This window comes from Myotis davidii, unplaced genomic scaffold (genome assembly GCF_000327345.1).
Source record: "Myotis davidii unplaced genomic scaffold, ASM32734v1 scaffold132, whole genome shotgun sequence".
Taxonomy (NCBI): domain Eukaryota; kingdom Metazoa; phylum Chordata; class Mammalia; order Chiroptera; family Vespertilionidae; genus Myotis; species Myotis davidii.
The window spans coordinates 2,471,730-2,489,976 of NW_006285258.1; the positions used below are offsets into that span (position 1 = coordinate 2,471,730).

Genomic DNA, 18,247 nt, shown 5'->3' on the forward strand with positions numbered 1-18,247 from the left:
TCAATTTTGTGTGACTGAAAGGTTTGTAAAATAAGAAATGAAAACTAACTTTTATAACACTATCAGAAAAACCCTACTTTATCAAGAATACTTACCAGGCCGCAGAGTCTGAGTGTAGCCCACTCCAATTAAACTAGAGTTGTTGACTTTTGCAGAAATGGAAGCAGTGGGATCCAACTGATATTTAGCTGCAATACCAAAGCGAGTGCAGTTGGTACCTGAAGTCCACGCAAGGTTTACTGAAGTGTCAAGATCTTCACATACTTTCTGATAGATAATTGAGCCTCCAAATTCTGTCCCATCATTGACATTAGTGTGTAGCTGGAAGTCCCCAGTCCTATAGCCCACTGCAAAGTTGTTCCGTGTCAGCTTTGATTTGGCACTGTCAAAGGTCATCTGGTACCCAGCAAGCCAGCCCTCGTAACCAAAGACAGCTGAGCCATGGATTGCAGGTCCAGCAAAATCAAAGTCAACATCACCTCCAAGGTTTATACATCCCCTCTTGTAAGAAGACTTGATTTTACCACTTTACTTTCCTGTGTTTGGTGAAAAGGTGGCATCAAATGTCAGTTTCAAACCTTGACAAATCTGGTCTTCAATTGCGATTTCTGTTCCCAGAGGGTTATCAGTGTTCCATTTCTCTGTGAAAGTCAGACCATACTCACACCATTTATATTGGGTCTCCAAGGTCCCAGTAACTTTACCAGTGTCTGTATTAGATGAACCAGATGTTGAGAATTCCACGCCACTGCATGACTTTGTTTTCACGTCCAGTTTCACCAACCCAAAACCAAATCCTTTGTTGAAAATATCTCTGGAAGCTTTCCCAAGGTCAGCATATGATGGAGGAATACACATTGGCCGCCCGTAGCTCTGTCCGTAGGTCGCCATGGCGAAGCCGCGGGAAGAGGTGGCCTAGAGGTGGTCTAGTGATCTCCTGGGGGGGCCGTCCCGCCGCTCCACTCGCAGCTTAGGCCGCGGTGGAGGGCGAAGTGAAGGAGACACCGTTCTGCCCTCTGCAACCCAGTTCTCCCCCTCCAGGCCCCCCACTAATAACATTTATAAAGGCATAAAATGGAGGTCCAGGTGTTGATAAAGTATATACATATGGATATCTACATATTCATGTATGCATTTAGCATTGGCTTAAGGGAAAGGGCAAATATTTAAACAAAAGTGAATCTGGCCCAGCCAGTGTGGCTCAGTGGTTGAGCATCAACCCAAGAACTAAGAGGTCTTAGGTTCGATTCCTAGTTGGAGCACATGCCCAGGTTTTGGGCTTGATCCTCAGTAGGGAGCATGCAGGAGGCAGCCTGATAGATGATGTTTCTCTCTCATCAATGTTTCTATCTCTCTATCCCTCTTCCTTCCTCTTTCTCTAAAAATCAATAAAAACATATATTTTAAAAATCAATAAACATTAAAATTTTAAAAAGTGAATCTCAGCCTCAGAATTCCTTAGTAACGTATTAAATCATAATTTCATGAAGTAAAAAATTATGGGTAGCTAAAACTAAAGTTATGACATAACTTACAATATATTTTTTGGTATTTCTTTAGACCATCTGAAGAAGGAACATTAAATGGTGAGTTCATGTGATAGATTTATTATGAAAAAAGTGAGGATCATATATGATTTATTATAGCAGGAACTACATTATCCTAAAATTTTAGATTTTGTGTTTTAAAAAGCCAATGCAATACGAAGTTCTTCCCGCAGCTACTTTTTCTTCAATATAGATTTTCACAAGCACTTGAAGTCACCGTGTGAGTGATGACCTCTCTACTGCTACCCACCCCCTGCTTCCCTGCAGCTCAGCCTAGCCTGCTCTTTTCCTTTTATTCCGTGTTAGTGAACGATGCTGTTTCAGTTAGGTAGTTAAAACCTGAGTGGGAGTTATTCTTGATCTCTCGCACTCACAAAGTCCTGTTGTAGTTACCTCCTAAATATGTCTAGAATTTATCTTCCACAATACATCCTCCTTTCAGTTTAGAACTTCATCACTTTTACCAGTAAACCTTTTATTGAAGTGTATAATATGGATACAGAAGAGTGCAGATAAGCCTCCATGTCAGTGAATTCTCACTAAGAACATATCCATGTAATCAGCCCCCAGATCCCGAAACAGAATATTGCCAACATTCCAGCTTTTTGTGTCCTCTTGTTAGAACCTCTGTCCCCAAATAACACAATAGATGGGTTTGTATGAGTGTGAGAGTGTGTGTGTGTGTGTGTGTAGTATATAAATTGAATCATACAATATGTACTCTTGTGTCTAGCTTCCTTCTAACATATGTTTTATGAAATTCATCAGTATTGCTGTATGTAGTGGTATTTATGCATTCTCACTACTCTACACAATTTCCTTGTGTGAAAATACTGAATTTACTTATTCATACTATTATTTGATGGGCATTTCAGTAGCTTCCAGTATGTGGGTATTATGAATAGTGTTGTTAGGAGCATTCTTGTTTATATTGTTTGAGAAATATACCTGGTATAGAATTGCTGGTAGTAGGGTATGAGTATGTTCACATTTAGCAGTTACTGTCAAATAGGTTTCCAAAGTGGTTGTGCCAGTTTGTCCTCCCTTCTAGTCTATCTCCTATTCTGTCACCAAAATGATTCTTCTAAAAGATCTGATCTTGTCACTCTTCTGCTTTACATTTTCCTCACTGTCATTGTACAAAGCCCAGTGTCCTTTCTTACTACAGTATATTTGGCTCTTAACAATTTTTTCCTTGCTTTTGTAGCTTTACCTCCCATAGCTATGCCTGTCATCTTGCTCATTAATTTGCAATCTTGGTTACATATTCCAATACTATATGTAGGGAATCATTTGTATGATGATACATACCTACAGAATTAGAATAATTTGGAGTGAGCTCTGGGTAGGTGTATGTTGAAAAAACCCTATAGAGCATTACTATATCAGCCCTGAAATTCTTAAACTAGGAGGTGTTTGGTACCCCCTCCTCTATAGTCCTATTTTGTGTGTGTGTAGTTATGTATATACTAGAGGCCCGATGCACTAATTCGTGCATGGATGGAGTCAGACTGACCCACCCTGATGGGGGCCCATTGGGCCAGGCGGAGGGGGGGAGGGGGCGTAGATGGTTGGCCAGCTGGCCCTGCCTCTGATCAGGGTGTTAGGAGCCTTGGGGCCCAGATCAGGCCAGTTGGCTGCTTCGGTGCTTGGCTGCTGCAGTACACGTCATAGCCACTGGTTGTCCTGGTTGTTCCAGTCGCTGGGCTTTTACATATCCTATATAATAGAAAGTTAATATGCAAATAGACCAAACAGCGGAACAACTGAACAACTGGTCGCTATGACGTGCACTGACCACCAGGAGGTGCACATGGAACATGGTGGGTGTCCGTAGCAGGTGGCACAGCGCAGAGCATGGCAGGTGTTGGCAGCAATGGGATGGTGGAGCAGGTGAGCAGGGGTGCCAGACCAAGGCGGGGTACCAGTCGCTATCATTGGGGTGAGCCTCTGGTGGTTACTGAAAATTCTTTGGTCCCACGCGCCACAGTCCCGCCTGGTGCTTGCACCTGCTGCCAGTGCTGGCCCCGCTTGCAGCTGGCGCCGGAACCACTGCTTGCACCCACTGCCAGTGCCTGGCGCTGGTCCCGATTGCTCTGCATCGTTGGCCCTGATTGCCCCTGAGGGCTTCTCCACCCCTCCTGCCCTCAAGGGGCGATCAGGGAAGCAGCCATTGCTGGCACCTGCTGCTGGCACTGGTCCTGCTTGCACCTGCTGCTGGTGCCGGCCACAGTCGCTCTGCGCCATCAACAGCTGCAAGGGGGCTGCTGGCAGACCGGACCGGGAGGCCGCAGTGGGAGGGGCCGGGTGAGGGCGTGGAGGACGGGCCGAGACCCTCCCCTGTGCCCACTGCAGCCTCGCGGCCCACAGTTCCTTTCAAGGTACATGAATTTGTGCACTGGGCCCCTAGTATAGATACTATATGCTTATCACACAGCATTAAAACTTTTGACTAACCTCCTTCTGCAAGACAATAGGATATTTTTTCATTTATATTCTAGAAGCTTAACACACAGCATATTCCACTTATTTTCCATCTTTCTCACTACAATTAAAAAGAAAAGTCCTCAACTAAATTTAGAGATGGAGGAGCTTTTTTCATATGTTTCACAATACAGAAATTCATCTTTTCATGGTCATCACACTAAAATAGTTACATGGCCACAGGCCCCAGCCCCCAAAGGTCCAAAACTAAAAGATATTTCTCTTTTTGAGCATGGGGTATAGAGGCATGCTCTTAGGACAGCAGGGTGTGAAGCATGTGCTTTTTCTCTTCCCGGTGTCTGAGTGCACACTTACCACTAACCTTGACATAGTGCAATGGGGTAATATGGCACATGGTGGACATGTTTCGTTCTTTTTAAGTTTTTGTGAAGAGAGAGTTTACATAAAGGAAACTTAGGATGATTGTATGAGAATATCTGAGCAAAAATTTATGCTGCATTAGTACCTTTAAAAGGGTCTCATTTGTTTGATATTGTAGGTCTTGCTTCTCCATTTAAGGCAGTTATGGATACAAATTACTATTACTCAGGTCAGTAACATTAAAAACAACATCTAATAATATTTTTAGCTTTTAGAGATTTCATTTTTTTTCTCTCTCATTTTTATACAGCTGTGGAAAGAAATAACTTGATGAGATTATCCCAGAGCATTCCATTTACACCTGTGCCTCCAAGAGGTAAATCCAAAAAGTAAAGAAATAAAGGGGGAAAATCAGTCCTCTATTAATATATGATTTTTAGTGACAACATAGAACATGGGTGTTAATAGACGAATCACATTAAGAAGTGTTGATTTCATATAAATTTAATTAGCGTGACTACTACAAAAGTCAGGTATGTTTATAGAAAAAGAAAGTATCAAAAGTATTGAATTTCTGTTTTTTATATATCCAGAAGCAGTGGTGTACTCTAATTCAGATAAATTCTTAATTCATTGTCTAGTAATGAAAGCATAGATAAATTGACATCACGGAGTTTGTGGAACAGAGACTTCTAACCTCTTGTCTAACAGTTTAATTTAGAAGTGTATACTAGTCTGGTCACTTTCTAAAAGTTTGTTGCCCTTTATAAAACTACAACTTAGCTCATTCTTTTATTCCTTACTTTATCTTAACCAGATACCTTTCAGTTTTTATTCTACATTATCATTTTTAAAGTGTCATAATTTGACCTCAAAATGTATTCATTCATGTTGCAGGTGAGCCCGTCACAGTGTATCGCTTGGAAGAGAGTTCGCCCAGCATATTGAATAACAGCATGTCTTCTTGGTCACAGTTAGGCCTCTGTGCCAAAATAGAGTTTTTAAGTAAAGAAGAGATGGGAGGAGGTTTACGGAGAGCTGTCAAAGTACAATGTACCTGGTCAGAACATGACATCCTCAAATCAGGGCATCTTTATATTATCAAATCTTTTCTTCCTGAGGTGATTAACACATGGTCAAGTATTTACAAAGAGGATACAGTTCTACATCTCTGTCTCAGAGTAAGTGCTGTTGAATGCATAACGGTGGAGCATTATGTTTTCACTTCTGAAGTATAAACCAAATAAAATCTTAGTGGTAATGTTGAACAAGGGTTTGTTTTTTTCTGTTCTGTAGGAAATTCAGCAACAGAGAGCAGCACAAAAGCTCACATTTGCCTTCAACCAAATGAAGCCCAAATCCATACCATATTCTCCGAGGTAAGTCTTTAAATTTTTCTGGGATATATAAATGTTATGTGGATAGCATTCTCTTTTCACCTTAATATTGATGTTGAATATGTAATTATTGTTTATTTATTTATTTATTTATTTAAAATATATTTTATTGATTGATTTTTTACAGAGAGGAAGGGAGAGAGATAGAGAGTTAGAAACATCGATGAGAGAGAAACATCGATCAGCTGCCTCTTGCACATCTCCCACTGGAGATGTGCCCGCAACCCAGGTACATGCCCTTGACCGGAATCGAACCTGGGACCCTTCAGTCCGCAGGCCGATGCTCTATCCACTGAGCCAAACCGGTTTCGGCTTATTTGTTTATTTTAAAGATCAATTAGAACTTTTTTAACAAAACTGCTAATAATATCTGTAACTATTTTTCATAAGGTTCCTTGAAGTTTTCCTGCTGTATTGCCATTCAGCGGGACAGTGGTTTGCTGTGGAAGAATGTATGACTGGAGAATTTAGAAAATACAATAATAATAACGGTGATGAGATTATTCCAACTAATACACTGGAAGAGATCATGTTAGCCTTTAGCCACTGGACTTACGAATATACAAGAGGGGAATTGCTGGTACTTGATTTACAAGGTAAATCGATTGAAATATTACTGAAGTTAAATTGTGCAGTGGGTTCTCAACTATTCATGTGTTACGAATAATGTACGGAAATCTGCTAATTTATAGGTAGATAAAATCTTAGGTCAGTAGAATCTGTTTTAAAAGCAAGGCAATAACAGCCATAGCATATAGCCATCAGAGCCCTGAATCGTGGTATATGCCTATCTTAATTGTTATTTAGGTAATACAGATATTTTGATAAGCAAAAATACCCTATTCTGCTCTTACATGTGTAGCCTTATTCTTTTAAAAGTATGAAGACTGTTTCTTTAAAACACTAACAGGTATCTCTATTGTTCCTGATGTTATGTTTTACCTCTTACTGTGAACTAAACTACCTAAATTTTAGTGGCTTAAAATAATCATTTTATTTGCTTGTAGTTCTTTGGTTGGGGAATTTGGATGGGGCATAGTGGGGATTGCTTATCTCTGCTGTTCCCTTGGAGGGTTTGAATGACTGGATACTAGCTTGCCCAGCCTGACTGGAGTCAAATGTCTGAGGTCTCTGTTCAGTGAAAGCTGAATATGTCAGTTCTCCAGCAAGTGATAGCTCATTTTGCTTTATCATAGCATCAAAGTTTCAGGTAGCTAGGCTTCTTTCATGGTAGCTGGTTTCTTCCAGAGAGAAAGCAGAAACTCTTAGATCCAGCCCAGATTCAGATGGCAGGGAATATATTCCAGCACTTGATCAGTGGATCAGCATGTTAAAAAACAAACAAACAAAACGTGGCTTGGAGAGGGCAGGTTTGCTCAATGTAATGTCAAGTGCAGCTCATGGCAGGGTCAAAGAAAAGTAAAACTGAACAAGTTCCCAGCTCTGCCTGGATGATAGTGTTACATTATAGCTATGTTTTATATATATTGATTTCAGAGAGGAAGGGAAAGGGAGAAAGAGATAGAAAAGAGAGATAGAAACATCAATGATGAGAGAGAATCATCGATCAATTGCCTCCTACATGCCCCCTACTGGGGATCCCACCCCCAACCCAGGCATGTGCCCTGACTGAGAATCCAACTGTTATCTCCTGTTGACCAGTGCTCAACCACTGAGCCACCCCAGCTGCATCACAATCCTATTCTTTATGTTATCTGAATCTTTTTTAGGAAGATATAGTCATATAGGGTGGGGCAAAAGTAGGTTTACAGTTTTTTTAAATGGCCTACAGATTATGCCTCTATGATCCTAGTTTTTCTTTGCTAAATGAAGAGCAACAGTGGCAGATCGTTTAGACCTTTTGTATAAGCAGATATTTGTTTGCAACCTTGGCCCTGTTGCATCAGAAGCTGGTGTCATCAGGAGCACACCTACCGACTCTGACACTTAACTCTGAGTCACAATTGCAGGAGTTGTGTTCTGGGTGCAATGTTGAAGTCATAAGACAAGCTATGAAATATCAAGAGAGAAAAACACTCTTTTGAATAATTTAACATTATGTAAATGATGCTGCTATAAAATCTCTCATGACTATTTTTATTATGCAAATGTCAACACTTATATAAATTAACTTTTTTACATATATATATAAAGGCGTGGGTGAAAATTTGACTGACCCGTCTGTGATAAAAGCGGAAGAAAAGAGGTAATAAATTTTAATAAGTTTATTAAGACAATTTCATATTTTCAAGTTCTACATTTCTACTTGTATAAACTAATCTTTTTTTATTTAAACTACCAATGCCATAGATCTGGTGATATGGTTTTTGGCCCAGCAAATCTAGGAGAAGATGCAATAAAAAACTTTAGAGCCAAACATCACTGTAATTCTTGCTGTAGAAAGCTTAAACTTCCAGGTAAACATTTTCTTAATCAGTGTAATGTATAAATTGTTAGTAAAATTTGTTATTGCAGTACTTTATACGGCCAGAGGCACAAATATATGTTGTTGGCTATACATTAATCGATGCTTTCTTTCTTTATAAAAACACAAAGTTTATTCATTTAATATATATACTTACTATGTGTGTGCTAGATGCCAGGAATTGTGCTAGATGTTGATAATACAATAGGGAACTAGACAAGCATGGTCCCTGCCCTCATTGGAGTTTAGTCAGATCTTGAAAACTGACAAGATTAACAGAGTTACAGGCAGGAAAAAAATGGAACAGGTAAGCAGATTACCTAATATAAACCGGGAGGTCAGGGAATGCTACCAAGGGAACTGACAGTTTTGTCTAAAACTGGAGAAGGAATAGACTTTCAAATTAGCCTGTCAAAGAGTTGGGGAAAGGGTATTTCATGTAGCAGGAATAGGAGCTAATCTTTGTATTTGAAGAATTACAAGCTATTATTGAATTGTAAGTTATAGTATAAACGAGTGGTTCTAACCTTTTGGTGTGCATCAGAACTTCTTGTGGAATTTTTTAAAAATTACGGATTCCTGGGATTCACCCTTATGCAGCATTTTTAAAAGTCCCTCTCATTATAAGTAATAATGTAGTTGTTGAGAGCTTGGACTTAGGAGCAAAACTGCATGGTTCAAGAAAATACCTATATTATAATATCTTTTTTGTTGATTTCAGAGAGGAAGGGAGAGGGAGAGAGAAACAGAAACATTAATGATGAGAGGAATCATTGATCAGCTGCCTCCTGCACATCCCCTATTGGGGATCGAGCACACAACCTGGGCATGTGCCCTTGACCAGAATCAAACCTGGGACTTTTTAGTACACAGGTCGACACTCTATCCACTGAGCCAAACCAGCTAGGGCAGAAAATACCTATATTGTAGAGGCTTTTTTATTTTTTGTATACTGACCTTATATCCTGCAATCCTGTAACCTTGCTAAACTCACTTAGTTCTAAATTTTTAGGAGGTTTTTGTTTGTTTGTAAACTTTTTAGAATTTCCTGTGTAGACACTGAGTAGGTTTTTTGGGGGAAGAAGGGGGTTGTATTTTTAAAAAATATATGTTTTTATTTTATCTATCTATCTATCTATCTATCGATCTATCTATCTATCTATCTATCTATCTATCTATCTATCTATCTATCTATCTATCTATCTATCTATCTATCTATCTATCTATCTATCTATCTATCTATCTATCTATCTATTTTTTAAGAGAGAGGGGAAGGGAGAGGGATGGAGAGATAGAAACAAGGATGGATTGGCTGCCTTTGGCACGCCCCCTACTGGGGATTGAGCCCCCAACTAGGGCATGTGCCCTGGCCCGGAATCGAGCCAGTGAACTCTGGTTCATGGGTTGATACTCAATTGCCGAGTCATACCAGCTGGGCAGTAGATACAGTTTTATTACCTCCTTTTCAACCAGTATACCTTTTACTTTATTTAAATAGGAATAATGTGAGTAGACACCTTGCTTTTCTTCATAATCTAAGGGGAAAGCATTCAGTCTTTTACCATTAAGATGATGTTACCTGTAAGGATTTTGTAGATGGGCTTTATTGGGTTGAGGACCTATTGTACTACTACAGACAGTCCTTGGGTTACATCGGACTCAACATACATCGTTTTGTGGTTACATCGCCATCTCCCATTTATTTATTTAAAAAAAATAAAGTCCCGTCATTTTGACATATGTATATCTGTGCTTTATGTTTTTTATTGTTTATTTACCACAGTAAAGGTCAGGAATTGTTATCTTTCTTACAAATTTTTTTTACTGTTTCACTTCATTACTGCTGTGTATGTGCTCCATGTGAATGACGTAGGTGCTTATGTAGGTGGGTTCCGTCTTATGGTGAAAATTGCGTTACTACATCGCGCCGTAGGAACGGATCTCCGCCATAACCCAAGGACCTACTGTACTTGTTTCTTGAAAATGCTTATTCTGAATGGATATTGAATTTTGTCAGATGTTTTTTCTGCATCTATTTATGTGACCATTGGTTTTTCTTCTTTAATTGGTTAGTATTACATGGATTGATTTTTGAAATGTTGAACCAGTCTTGCATTATCAGGGCACACTCCACTTTATCATGATAAATTATCTTTTTTATGTATTTCTGGATTCAGTTTGCTAAGGTTTTCTTGTAAATTTTTATTTCTGTATTCATAAATAATACTGAGCTATGGCCTTTTATTTTTTTCTTATACTTTCTTTGCCTTGTTTTGGAATCAAGATAATACTAACCTTAAAAATAAGTAGGAAATGTCACACCTCTTCTCTTTTGGGGGACAGATTGTATAGAATTGTATCATTCTTACTTTAAATGTTTGGTAGAATTGTCTAGTGAAATCTAAGTCTGAAGTTTTCTTTGTCAGATGGTTTTCAACTAATTTTTTTTTTTAATAAATGTATGACTGTTGGGGCGATCAGTTTCATTTTGAGTGAATTTTAGTAGTTTGTATCTTTCAAGGAATTGGTTCATTTAATTTAAGCTGGCAGATTTATGGCCATAGAGTTGTTTATATTATCTTATTTTTTTAACTAGAGGCCCGGTGCACAAATTTGTGCACCAGTGGGGTCCCTCGGCCTGGCCTGCAGGATGGGGCTGAAACTGGCTCTCCAACATCCTCCAAGGGGTCCTGGATTGTGAAAGGGCTCAGGCTAGGTGGAAGGACCCCATCAGTGCACAATCGGGGCCTGGGAAGGACCACAGGAGGGCTTCAGGGTGTCTGGTTCATCTCGCTCATCCCAATCAGCCAGACCCCAGCAGCAAGCTAACCTACCGGTCGGAGCTTCTTCCCCCTGATGGTCAGTGCACATCATAGCAACTGGTGGACCAGTCGACTGTCTGCCCCCTGATGGTCAGTGCATGTCCTAGCTAGCGATTGAGCGGCCTTAGCATATCATTAGCATATTACGCTTTGATTGGTTGAATGGACCAGACACTTAGCATATTAGGCTTTTATTATATAGGATGTCTGTGGTGAATTACCTGTCATTATGGTAATGCTTTTGGTTTCTTGGTCAGTTGGCCTAAGGTGTTTCAATTTTATTGATATTTCAAAGCACCAGCTTTTGTTTTCATTGTTTTACTCTATTTTCTGTTTTCTTTCATTGATTTATTCTCTTTATTATTTCCATCGTTCTGTTTTCTCTGTGTTTACTTTGTTTTTCTCTAGTTTGTTAAAGTTTATTATTGATTTAGATTGGCATTGGCTTGGATTATTGGTTTGAGATCTCTTTTTCTTTTTTTTTAAATATATTTTTATTGATTTCAGAGAAGAAGGAAGAGGGAGAGAGAGATGGAAACATCAATGATGAGAGAGAATCATTGATCAGCTGTCTCCTTCACACCCCCAACTGCGGATTGAGCCTGAAACCCAGGCATGTGCCCTGTCTGGAAATCGAACCAGCGACCTCTTGGTTTGTAGGTTGATGCTCAACCACTGAGCAGCTGGGTGAGACCTTCCTTTCTAACAAAGCAATTAGTACTACAGATATCCCTCTAAGCATTGTGTTAGCTACATCCCATAAATTTCGGTATGTTTTATTTTCTTTAAAATGTTTTTTTATTTCTCCTGAGACTTCTTCTTTGACCTATGGATTACTTAAAAGTGGTATTTTTTATTTTTTTATTTTTTTTTTAGTTCTCAAATATTTGTAAATTTCTGGTTATCTTTCTGTTGTTGATTTCTTGTTTAATTTCATTATGGTGAGAGAACATACTGTAAATGATTTTAATTTTAAAAAAAAACCTTTACCATATATAGCCTGTCTGGTGAACATTGCATATCCACTTGAAGAGAATATTCTGTTGTTGAGTAGTGTATCTATACATGCTAATGAAGGAGCCCTGGTCAGGTAGCTTAGTTGTTTAGAGCATCATCCCCATATGCCAGAGATATCTGATCACGACACATAAGAATCAACCAATGAATGCATAATAAGTGGAACAACAAATCTTTCTTTCTCTCACACACATATCAATAAATTTTAAAAATTTTTAATGTTTATTAAGGAAAGGTTTTTGATAGTGTTAGGTTTTTATATTCTTGTTGATTTTCTGACCAGTTCTGATTACTTAGAGACCTCATTTCTAAGTATAAATTTGGATTAATCTGTTTTGCCATTCACTTCTATTAGTTTTTCCTTCATATGTTTTGAAGCTTTGTTCTTAGGTGCATACACATTTACAGTTCTTAGTCTTCTTAGTGAATTGGTTGTTTTTATCATTATGTAATGTCATGGTAATTTTTTTGTTCTTAAGCTTACTCTGTCTGATATTAACATAATATTCTTTTTTTTTCTTTGTTAATCCTTACCTGAGGATATCTTCCCTATTCATTTTTTAGAGAGAGTTGAAGGGAGGAGGATGGAGGGAAGGAGAGAAGTAGAGAAGTAGAGAGAGAGGCGTGAGAGAGATGCATCTATTGGTTGCCTCCCACACACACCCCCAACTGGAGCCTGGGATTGAACTTGCAACTGAGGCATGTGCCCCTGACTGGGAATCGAATGCTCAACCTGTCAGTGCATGGGCCAACGCTCTAACCACTGAACATACTGGCCAGGGCTCTTAGCTATCTTGATTAGTGGTTTCATCATATGTCTTTTTCCGCCTTCCATATTGATTATATTTAAAGTGAGTTTCTTGTAAATAGCATATAGTTGGGTCCTATGTTTAATTTGTCTTTTGAAATCTGATAATTTCCATCTTTTCATTGATATTTTAGAACCTTTATATTTAATGTAATTGTTGATGTGATTAGTTTTAGACCTGTTTTGTGTGGATTTTTTTTTTTCTGGTTTGTGTTTTTTGGGGGAGGGGCTGCCTCTCTGTTTTAGTATTCTATATTTTATCTTTATATTTAATTTTTTACTGATCACTTTCATTTTCTTTATCTAAGAATGTGTGTATTTTTGCCTTCATTCCTGTAGGATATTTTCACTGGATCTAGAATTTTAGGTTGACATTGTTTTCTTTTTAAGCACTTAAAAAATATTCTACTGCCTTCTGGCCTCTATTACATTTGATGAAAACTTCACAGACATTTGAATTGTTCTTATAGCTCCTTTCAAGATTATTTTTTTGTCTGGTTTTCAGCAGTTTGATTCTGATTCATCTAGTTTTAGCTTCCTATGAGCTTATTCTGCTTTAGGTTTATTTAGCTTCTTGAATTTGCATATTTATGATCCTTATTAAATTGGGGGAGTTTTTAGCTGTTAGTTCTGCAAATATTTGTTGTTCATCAGTCTGTTCATTTTTTTTCAGGCTCCCATAATAAGAATATTAGAACTTTTGATACTGTCCCCCAGAACTTGAGACTCTGGTTTGCCCCTGGTTACATGATTAGTTAACAGCATTATCAGGGCTTGAATTATAATTGTATTTTGTGTACAGTACAGCTACACATATGTTTGCATTCCCTAAGTCCATACTGGCATAGGTTTGATTGCAAAATTTATCAAAAAGTATTCATGCACTAGCAAATATATACTTGGATAATTAAATATAAGCTGTTACTCAAATTAAAAGGAACAGCTCATATTCTAAAGGTCAGTTCTATTTTGTCTATAAATAATAAAAGCCTAAGCGACGATCACAACCAAACGGACAACCGAACAGGCTGCATGGGGCGACTAGGCTGGCAGGGGGTTAGTGAGGGACAACCAAACGACTGAACAGCAGGCTGCGTGGGGCGACCAGGGTGGCAGGGGCATTAGTGAGGGACAACCAAACAACTGAGTAGCAGGCTGCAGGGGGCGACCAGGCCCGCAGGGGAGGGGGAATTGGGGTCAACCAGGCTGGTGGGGGAGCAAGTGGGGGTGACCAGGCTGGCAGCGGGACAGTTAGGGGCGACCAGGCTGGTGGGGCGGGGATAGCTGGGGGCAACTAGGCCGGCTGGGGAGGCAGTTGGGGGTGATATGGCCAGCAGGGGGGCAGTTAGGGGCAATCAGGCAGGCAGGCAGGTGAGCAGTTAGGAACCAGTGGTCCTGGATTGTGAGAGGGATGTTTGACTGCGGTTTAGGCCCGATCCTAAAGGCAGTTGGACATCCCCCGAGGGGTCCTGGATTGGAGAAGGTGCAGCCTGGGCTGAGGGGACCACCCCCAACTGCCATGCATGAATTTTGTGCACCGGGCCTCCAGTCGCAGGGGAGGGGGAATTGGGGGCAACCAGGCTGGTGGGGGAGCAAGTGGGGGTGACCAGGCTGGCAGAGGGACAGTTAGGGGCGACCAGGCTGGTGGGGCGGGGATAGCTGGGGGCAACTAGGCCGGCTGGGGAGGCAGTTGGGGGTGATATGGCCAGCAGGGGGGCAGTTAGGGGCAATCAGGCAGGCAGGCAGGTGAGCAGTTAGGAACCAGTGGTCCTGGATTGTGCGAGGGATGTTTGACTGCGGTTTAGGCCCGATCCTAAAGGCAGTTGGACATCCCCCGAGGGGTCCTGGATTGGAGAAGGTGCAGCCTGGGCTGAGGGGACCACCCCCAACTGCCATGCATGAATTTTGTGCACCGGGCCTCCAGTATGAAGATAAAAGTATAAAGATATATGCATGACTGTGATTAGTTTAAATTATAAATTTGATTATTACTACATTCCGTTTTCCACTTCTGCACCTATTGTATTATCCTATGTAATAAAAGGGTAATATGCAAATCGACTGAGCCATATGGTTTAGGTCACAGCTACCTAGCTCTACCATTGTAGTGCAGAAATAGCCATAGACTGAGCAGTGGAACAGCAGAACGGCCGGCAGAACGACGGGTCACTATGACATGCACTGACCACCAGGGGGCAGACACTCAACACAGAAGCTGTCCCCTGGTGGTCAGTGCGCTCCCACAGCGGGAGCACTGCTCAGCCACAAACTGGGCTGACAACTGGCAAGCGCAATGGCCTGCCTCTGAGGCAGCGCTAAGGATGTCCAACTGTGGCTTAGGCCCACTCCCCACAGGGTGCAGGCCTAAGCCATCAGTCATCCCTCAAGGGCTCCCAGACTGTGAGCTGATGGACCCCCCGACCCCCCACCCCAAAGCACAAGAGTTTTGCACTGGGCCTCTAGTATGTCTATAACTCCCTAAGTGATTTCATTCCATCCCATAGCTATAAATGTAGTCTACATACTGATAGACCACATTTAACTAAAGCCTTAACTTCTCTCTTGAGCTCCTATTTCTATATTGTTTCCTACATTTCTACTTGGATACCCTAAAGCATCTTTATAAGTAACATTCATTCTAGAACTTTCAACTTTTATTTCCCACCCTGCTCACAAAACTCTGCTTCTCCATTTAATTAATGGTTACCCAGTTGCTCAGAACCTAAAAACTAGCCAGTTTCTTTTTTCTCTCACCTTTCTTAGCCAATCTGACATACTCTGTCTGCTATAATTCTGAACTCTCCATTGAAATTATTGACTTCTCTTCATCTTCAGTTGCCACCATTTGTTTCCTGGATTCTTGCCAATTGCCTCTAACAAGACTTCATGGGACAGAATAGTCACTTAAAACAAATCTGATTATGGTTCTCCCTTAACACTGCTTAATACCTTCCAGTGGATCTTTGTTGTAATCTGCACTTCCTACCATAGCTTGCATTCCTGGGGCCAGGAAACTTTTCTGTAAAAGGCAAGGTAGCAAATATTTTATGCTTTGTGAGCCATATGGTTTAGGTCACAGCTACCTAGCTCTACCATTGTAGTGCAGAAATAGCCATAGACTCTCCAAACAAATTATCCTGGCTTCATTATTTGGTAAATAAAACTATTTGCCAAAAATAGCCAGCCACATTTGGTCCACAGACTATCTATAATAATAAAAGTGTAATATGCTAATTAGACCAGTCAGCCGAATGACCTTCTGGACAAAGCTGGGGCTTCGAGGGCCAAGGCAAGCCGCTGTGGCTGCAAGGGCCGAGCGCCTTGCAAGAATTTTGTGCACCAGGCCTCTAGTCGTTTTATAACCCTTGTCCATTAACTGCTGCTTAACCTCATTTTGCACTGGTTTTCCCCTCGTTCACTACATGCAAGCCATGCTGTTTTCTTGCCATTCTTTGAACACTCCAAGTTCCTTTCCTTGCCGTCTGCAGTTAGCCTCCTTCTGCCTAGAACACTCCTCCTGAAGCTTTGATAGTCACTTCTCAGTATTTAGGCCTTTACTCAGATGTTGCCTCCTGTGGCTTTTCTGTCCCACCCTAAGGAATCGCCTGATGCCATCTCTAATCTGCCCCTCATCACACTGTTTTCTTTAAGCACTTGTTACTCCTTACAATTCTGTCTTTTTTTTTTTTTCCCACTAGAAAATAAACTCCATGGGAACAGGGACCTGCTCTGCTTTGTTCATTGTTATGTTTCCATACTCAGACGAGTTATTGACTCATGGTCACAGCATAGTAATTATTTGATGAATGAATGATTTCATTTTTATGTTTATATGTTTTGTAACTTTTGAATTTATAACAACCTGGTAGAAAATACATCTAGCATATTTAGATGAAAGTTGATGTAGAAATGTTCTTAATTTTCCATTTCAAAGAAATACTGACTTTTTTCTCCTTTTTTTTGTTGGGGTGGCGAATATAGACCTGAAGAGGAATGACTATACACCTGATAAAATTATATTTCCTCAGGATGAGCCTTCAGATTCGACTCTTCAGCCTGGAAATTCCACCAAAGAATCAGAATCAACTCATTCTATTCGCCTGATGTTATAACTGAATCATTGGTTTTTGCCTACACCTCACAACAATGTTACTGTGTCACTTTTCATTCAGGATGAAGTAGTTTGGTAATACAGAAAAGTGTGTGCAAATTGAATATACTAGTTCTGGAACAGTTGAAAGGTCAAATCTTTTTTTGTTTTTGTTTTCTGTTTTTTCAGCAATTAAACTAGTCAGTCAGGAACTCCCTTTAGGATACAGCTAGCTAGCAGCTGTTAAAATTTAAAGGTAAAAGAAAATTAGTATTTGTAACTTCTTAAAAGTCTCTTTTTAGCAGAGGACTTTATCTGACTTTGTTCTGGTGAGGGTGATCTCTCTCTCACATGGTGCAATACCTTAACCAAAGCTAGGTGTCAGTGCAAATGTCACTTGCTGCTGCTTTACTGCCATTCAGCCAGTGCAATGAAGCAGTCCCCCAACCTTTGGGCTAAATGGCACTCAGACACCTTCCTCAGTGTGTTTTAGGGTGTTCAGTGATGGAGCACTAGTTCGCAGCTGGATGCTTTTTGGCCGTGGGAAAGGTGATGCCTTGTTATAATTCTAGATCCACAAGGATGTATAAGAAGCCCGAGTTAAAAAATAAAAAGAAAAGAAAACCCAAGCATTTTCTAAGAGAGACTTTATGAATCAGGGTTAGGTTCCATAATTAAAGATAGAGCCAATTTTTTGTAAAATAGAGCCAAAATTGTGCAGAATTGTAAGTGGGGTTTTTAAGCATTGTTTTATGAAGTTATTGTAAGTAGAAGAAAGCCACGTAGACTTGTATAACCTAAATATATCAAAGGAGAAACTTAACTCATTGTTCAAGAGAAGTTACCTTGTGAGAAAAGTTAGAGTACTTTTTTCCTATTTATAGTTCTAGTGGCAACCTGGAAGTTACATATTTCTCCAAAGATTATGTTGACCAGTATATCAAATCAGAATGTAAACATGAACTCTTACATATATTTAAAATTGTGTAGAAATATCCAAACATGAATTTTTTGTGGTACTTATTTAAGAAATTGAGTTAGATTATCATGTCGGGAGATTGCAATGCAACTTTATGCTAATAAAATGTAATTTAACTGCCCACATATTGTTGAATACTCAACAATAAGAAAAGCTTTTCATCTGACTAAAGTTTTATGCTTTGATATTTTTTTTCATTTTGTTTTGTTTTCCTAGGTACTAATTTTTATTTTTATTGGGAGAGAGCAGTGTAAATCTTACTTGTATCCAGTAGTGTATCTCATAGATACAGACGAGGCAAGAAGAGAGAGAAACTGTTTAAAATAAGTGTTTAATATTGATGGGGGGGGGGGGGGG

The 18,247-nt window shown here is 39.8% G+C and overlaps 1 protein-coding gene and 1 pseudogene across 3 annotated transcripts in view; one reads left to right on the forward strand and one right to left on the reverse strand.

Annotated features, from left to right (window-relative positions):
- Window positions 1–17,698, forward strand: part of TRPM7 (transient receptor potential cation channel subfamily M member 7) — a 124,129-nt gene extending 106,431 nt beyond the window's left edge. For 2 of the 3 annotated variants that reach the window (XM_006756005.2, XM_015558931.1), the window contains 9 exons: window positions 1,561–1,586; window positions 4,531–4,581; window positions 4,663–4,728; window positions 5,250–5,533; window positions 5,649–5,731; window positions 6,140–6,345; window positions 7,904–7,955; window positions 8,060–8,166; window positions 16,803–17,698. In XM_006756005.2, the coding sequence (XP_006756068.1) occupies window positions 1,561–1,586; window positions 4,531–4,581; window positions 4,663–4,728; window positions 5,250–5,533; window positions 5,649–5,731; window positions 6,140–6,345; window positions 7,904–7,955; window positions 8,060–8,166; window positions 16,803–16,933 (1,006 nt within the window). In that variant the 3' untranslated portion in view covers window positions 16,934–17,698. The remainder of the gene's footprint in view (window positions 1–1,560; window positions 1,587–4,530; window positions 4,582–4,662; window positions 4,729–5,249; window positions 5,534–5,648; window positions 5,732–6,139; window positions 6,346–7,903; window positions 7,956–8,059; window positions 8,167–16,802) is intronic. The other variant, XR_001512578.1, reaches the window with a different exon arrangement.
- LOC102755611 lies at window positions 42–978 on the reverse strand (annotated as a pseudogene).
- Window positions 17,699–18,247: the final 549 nt, after the last annotated feature.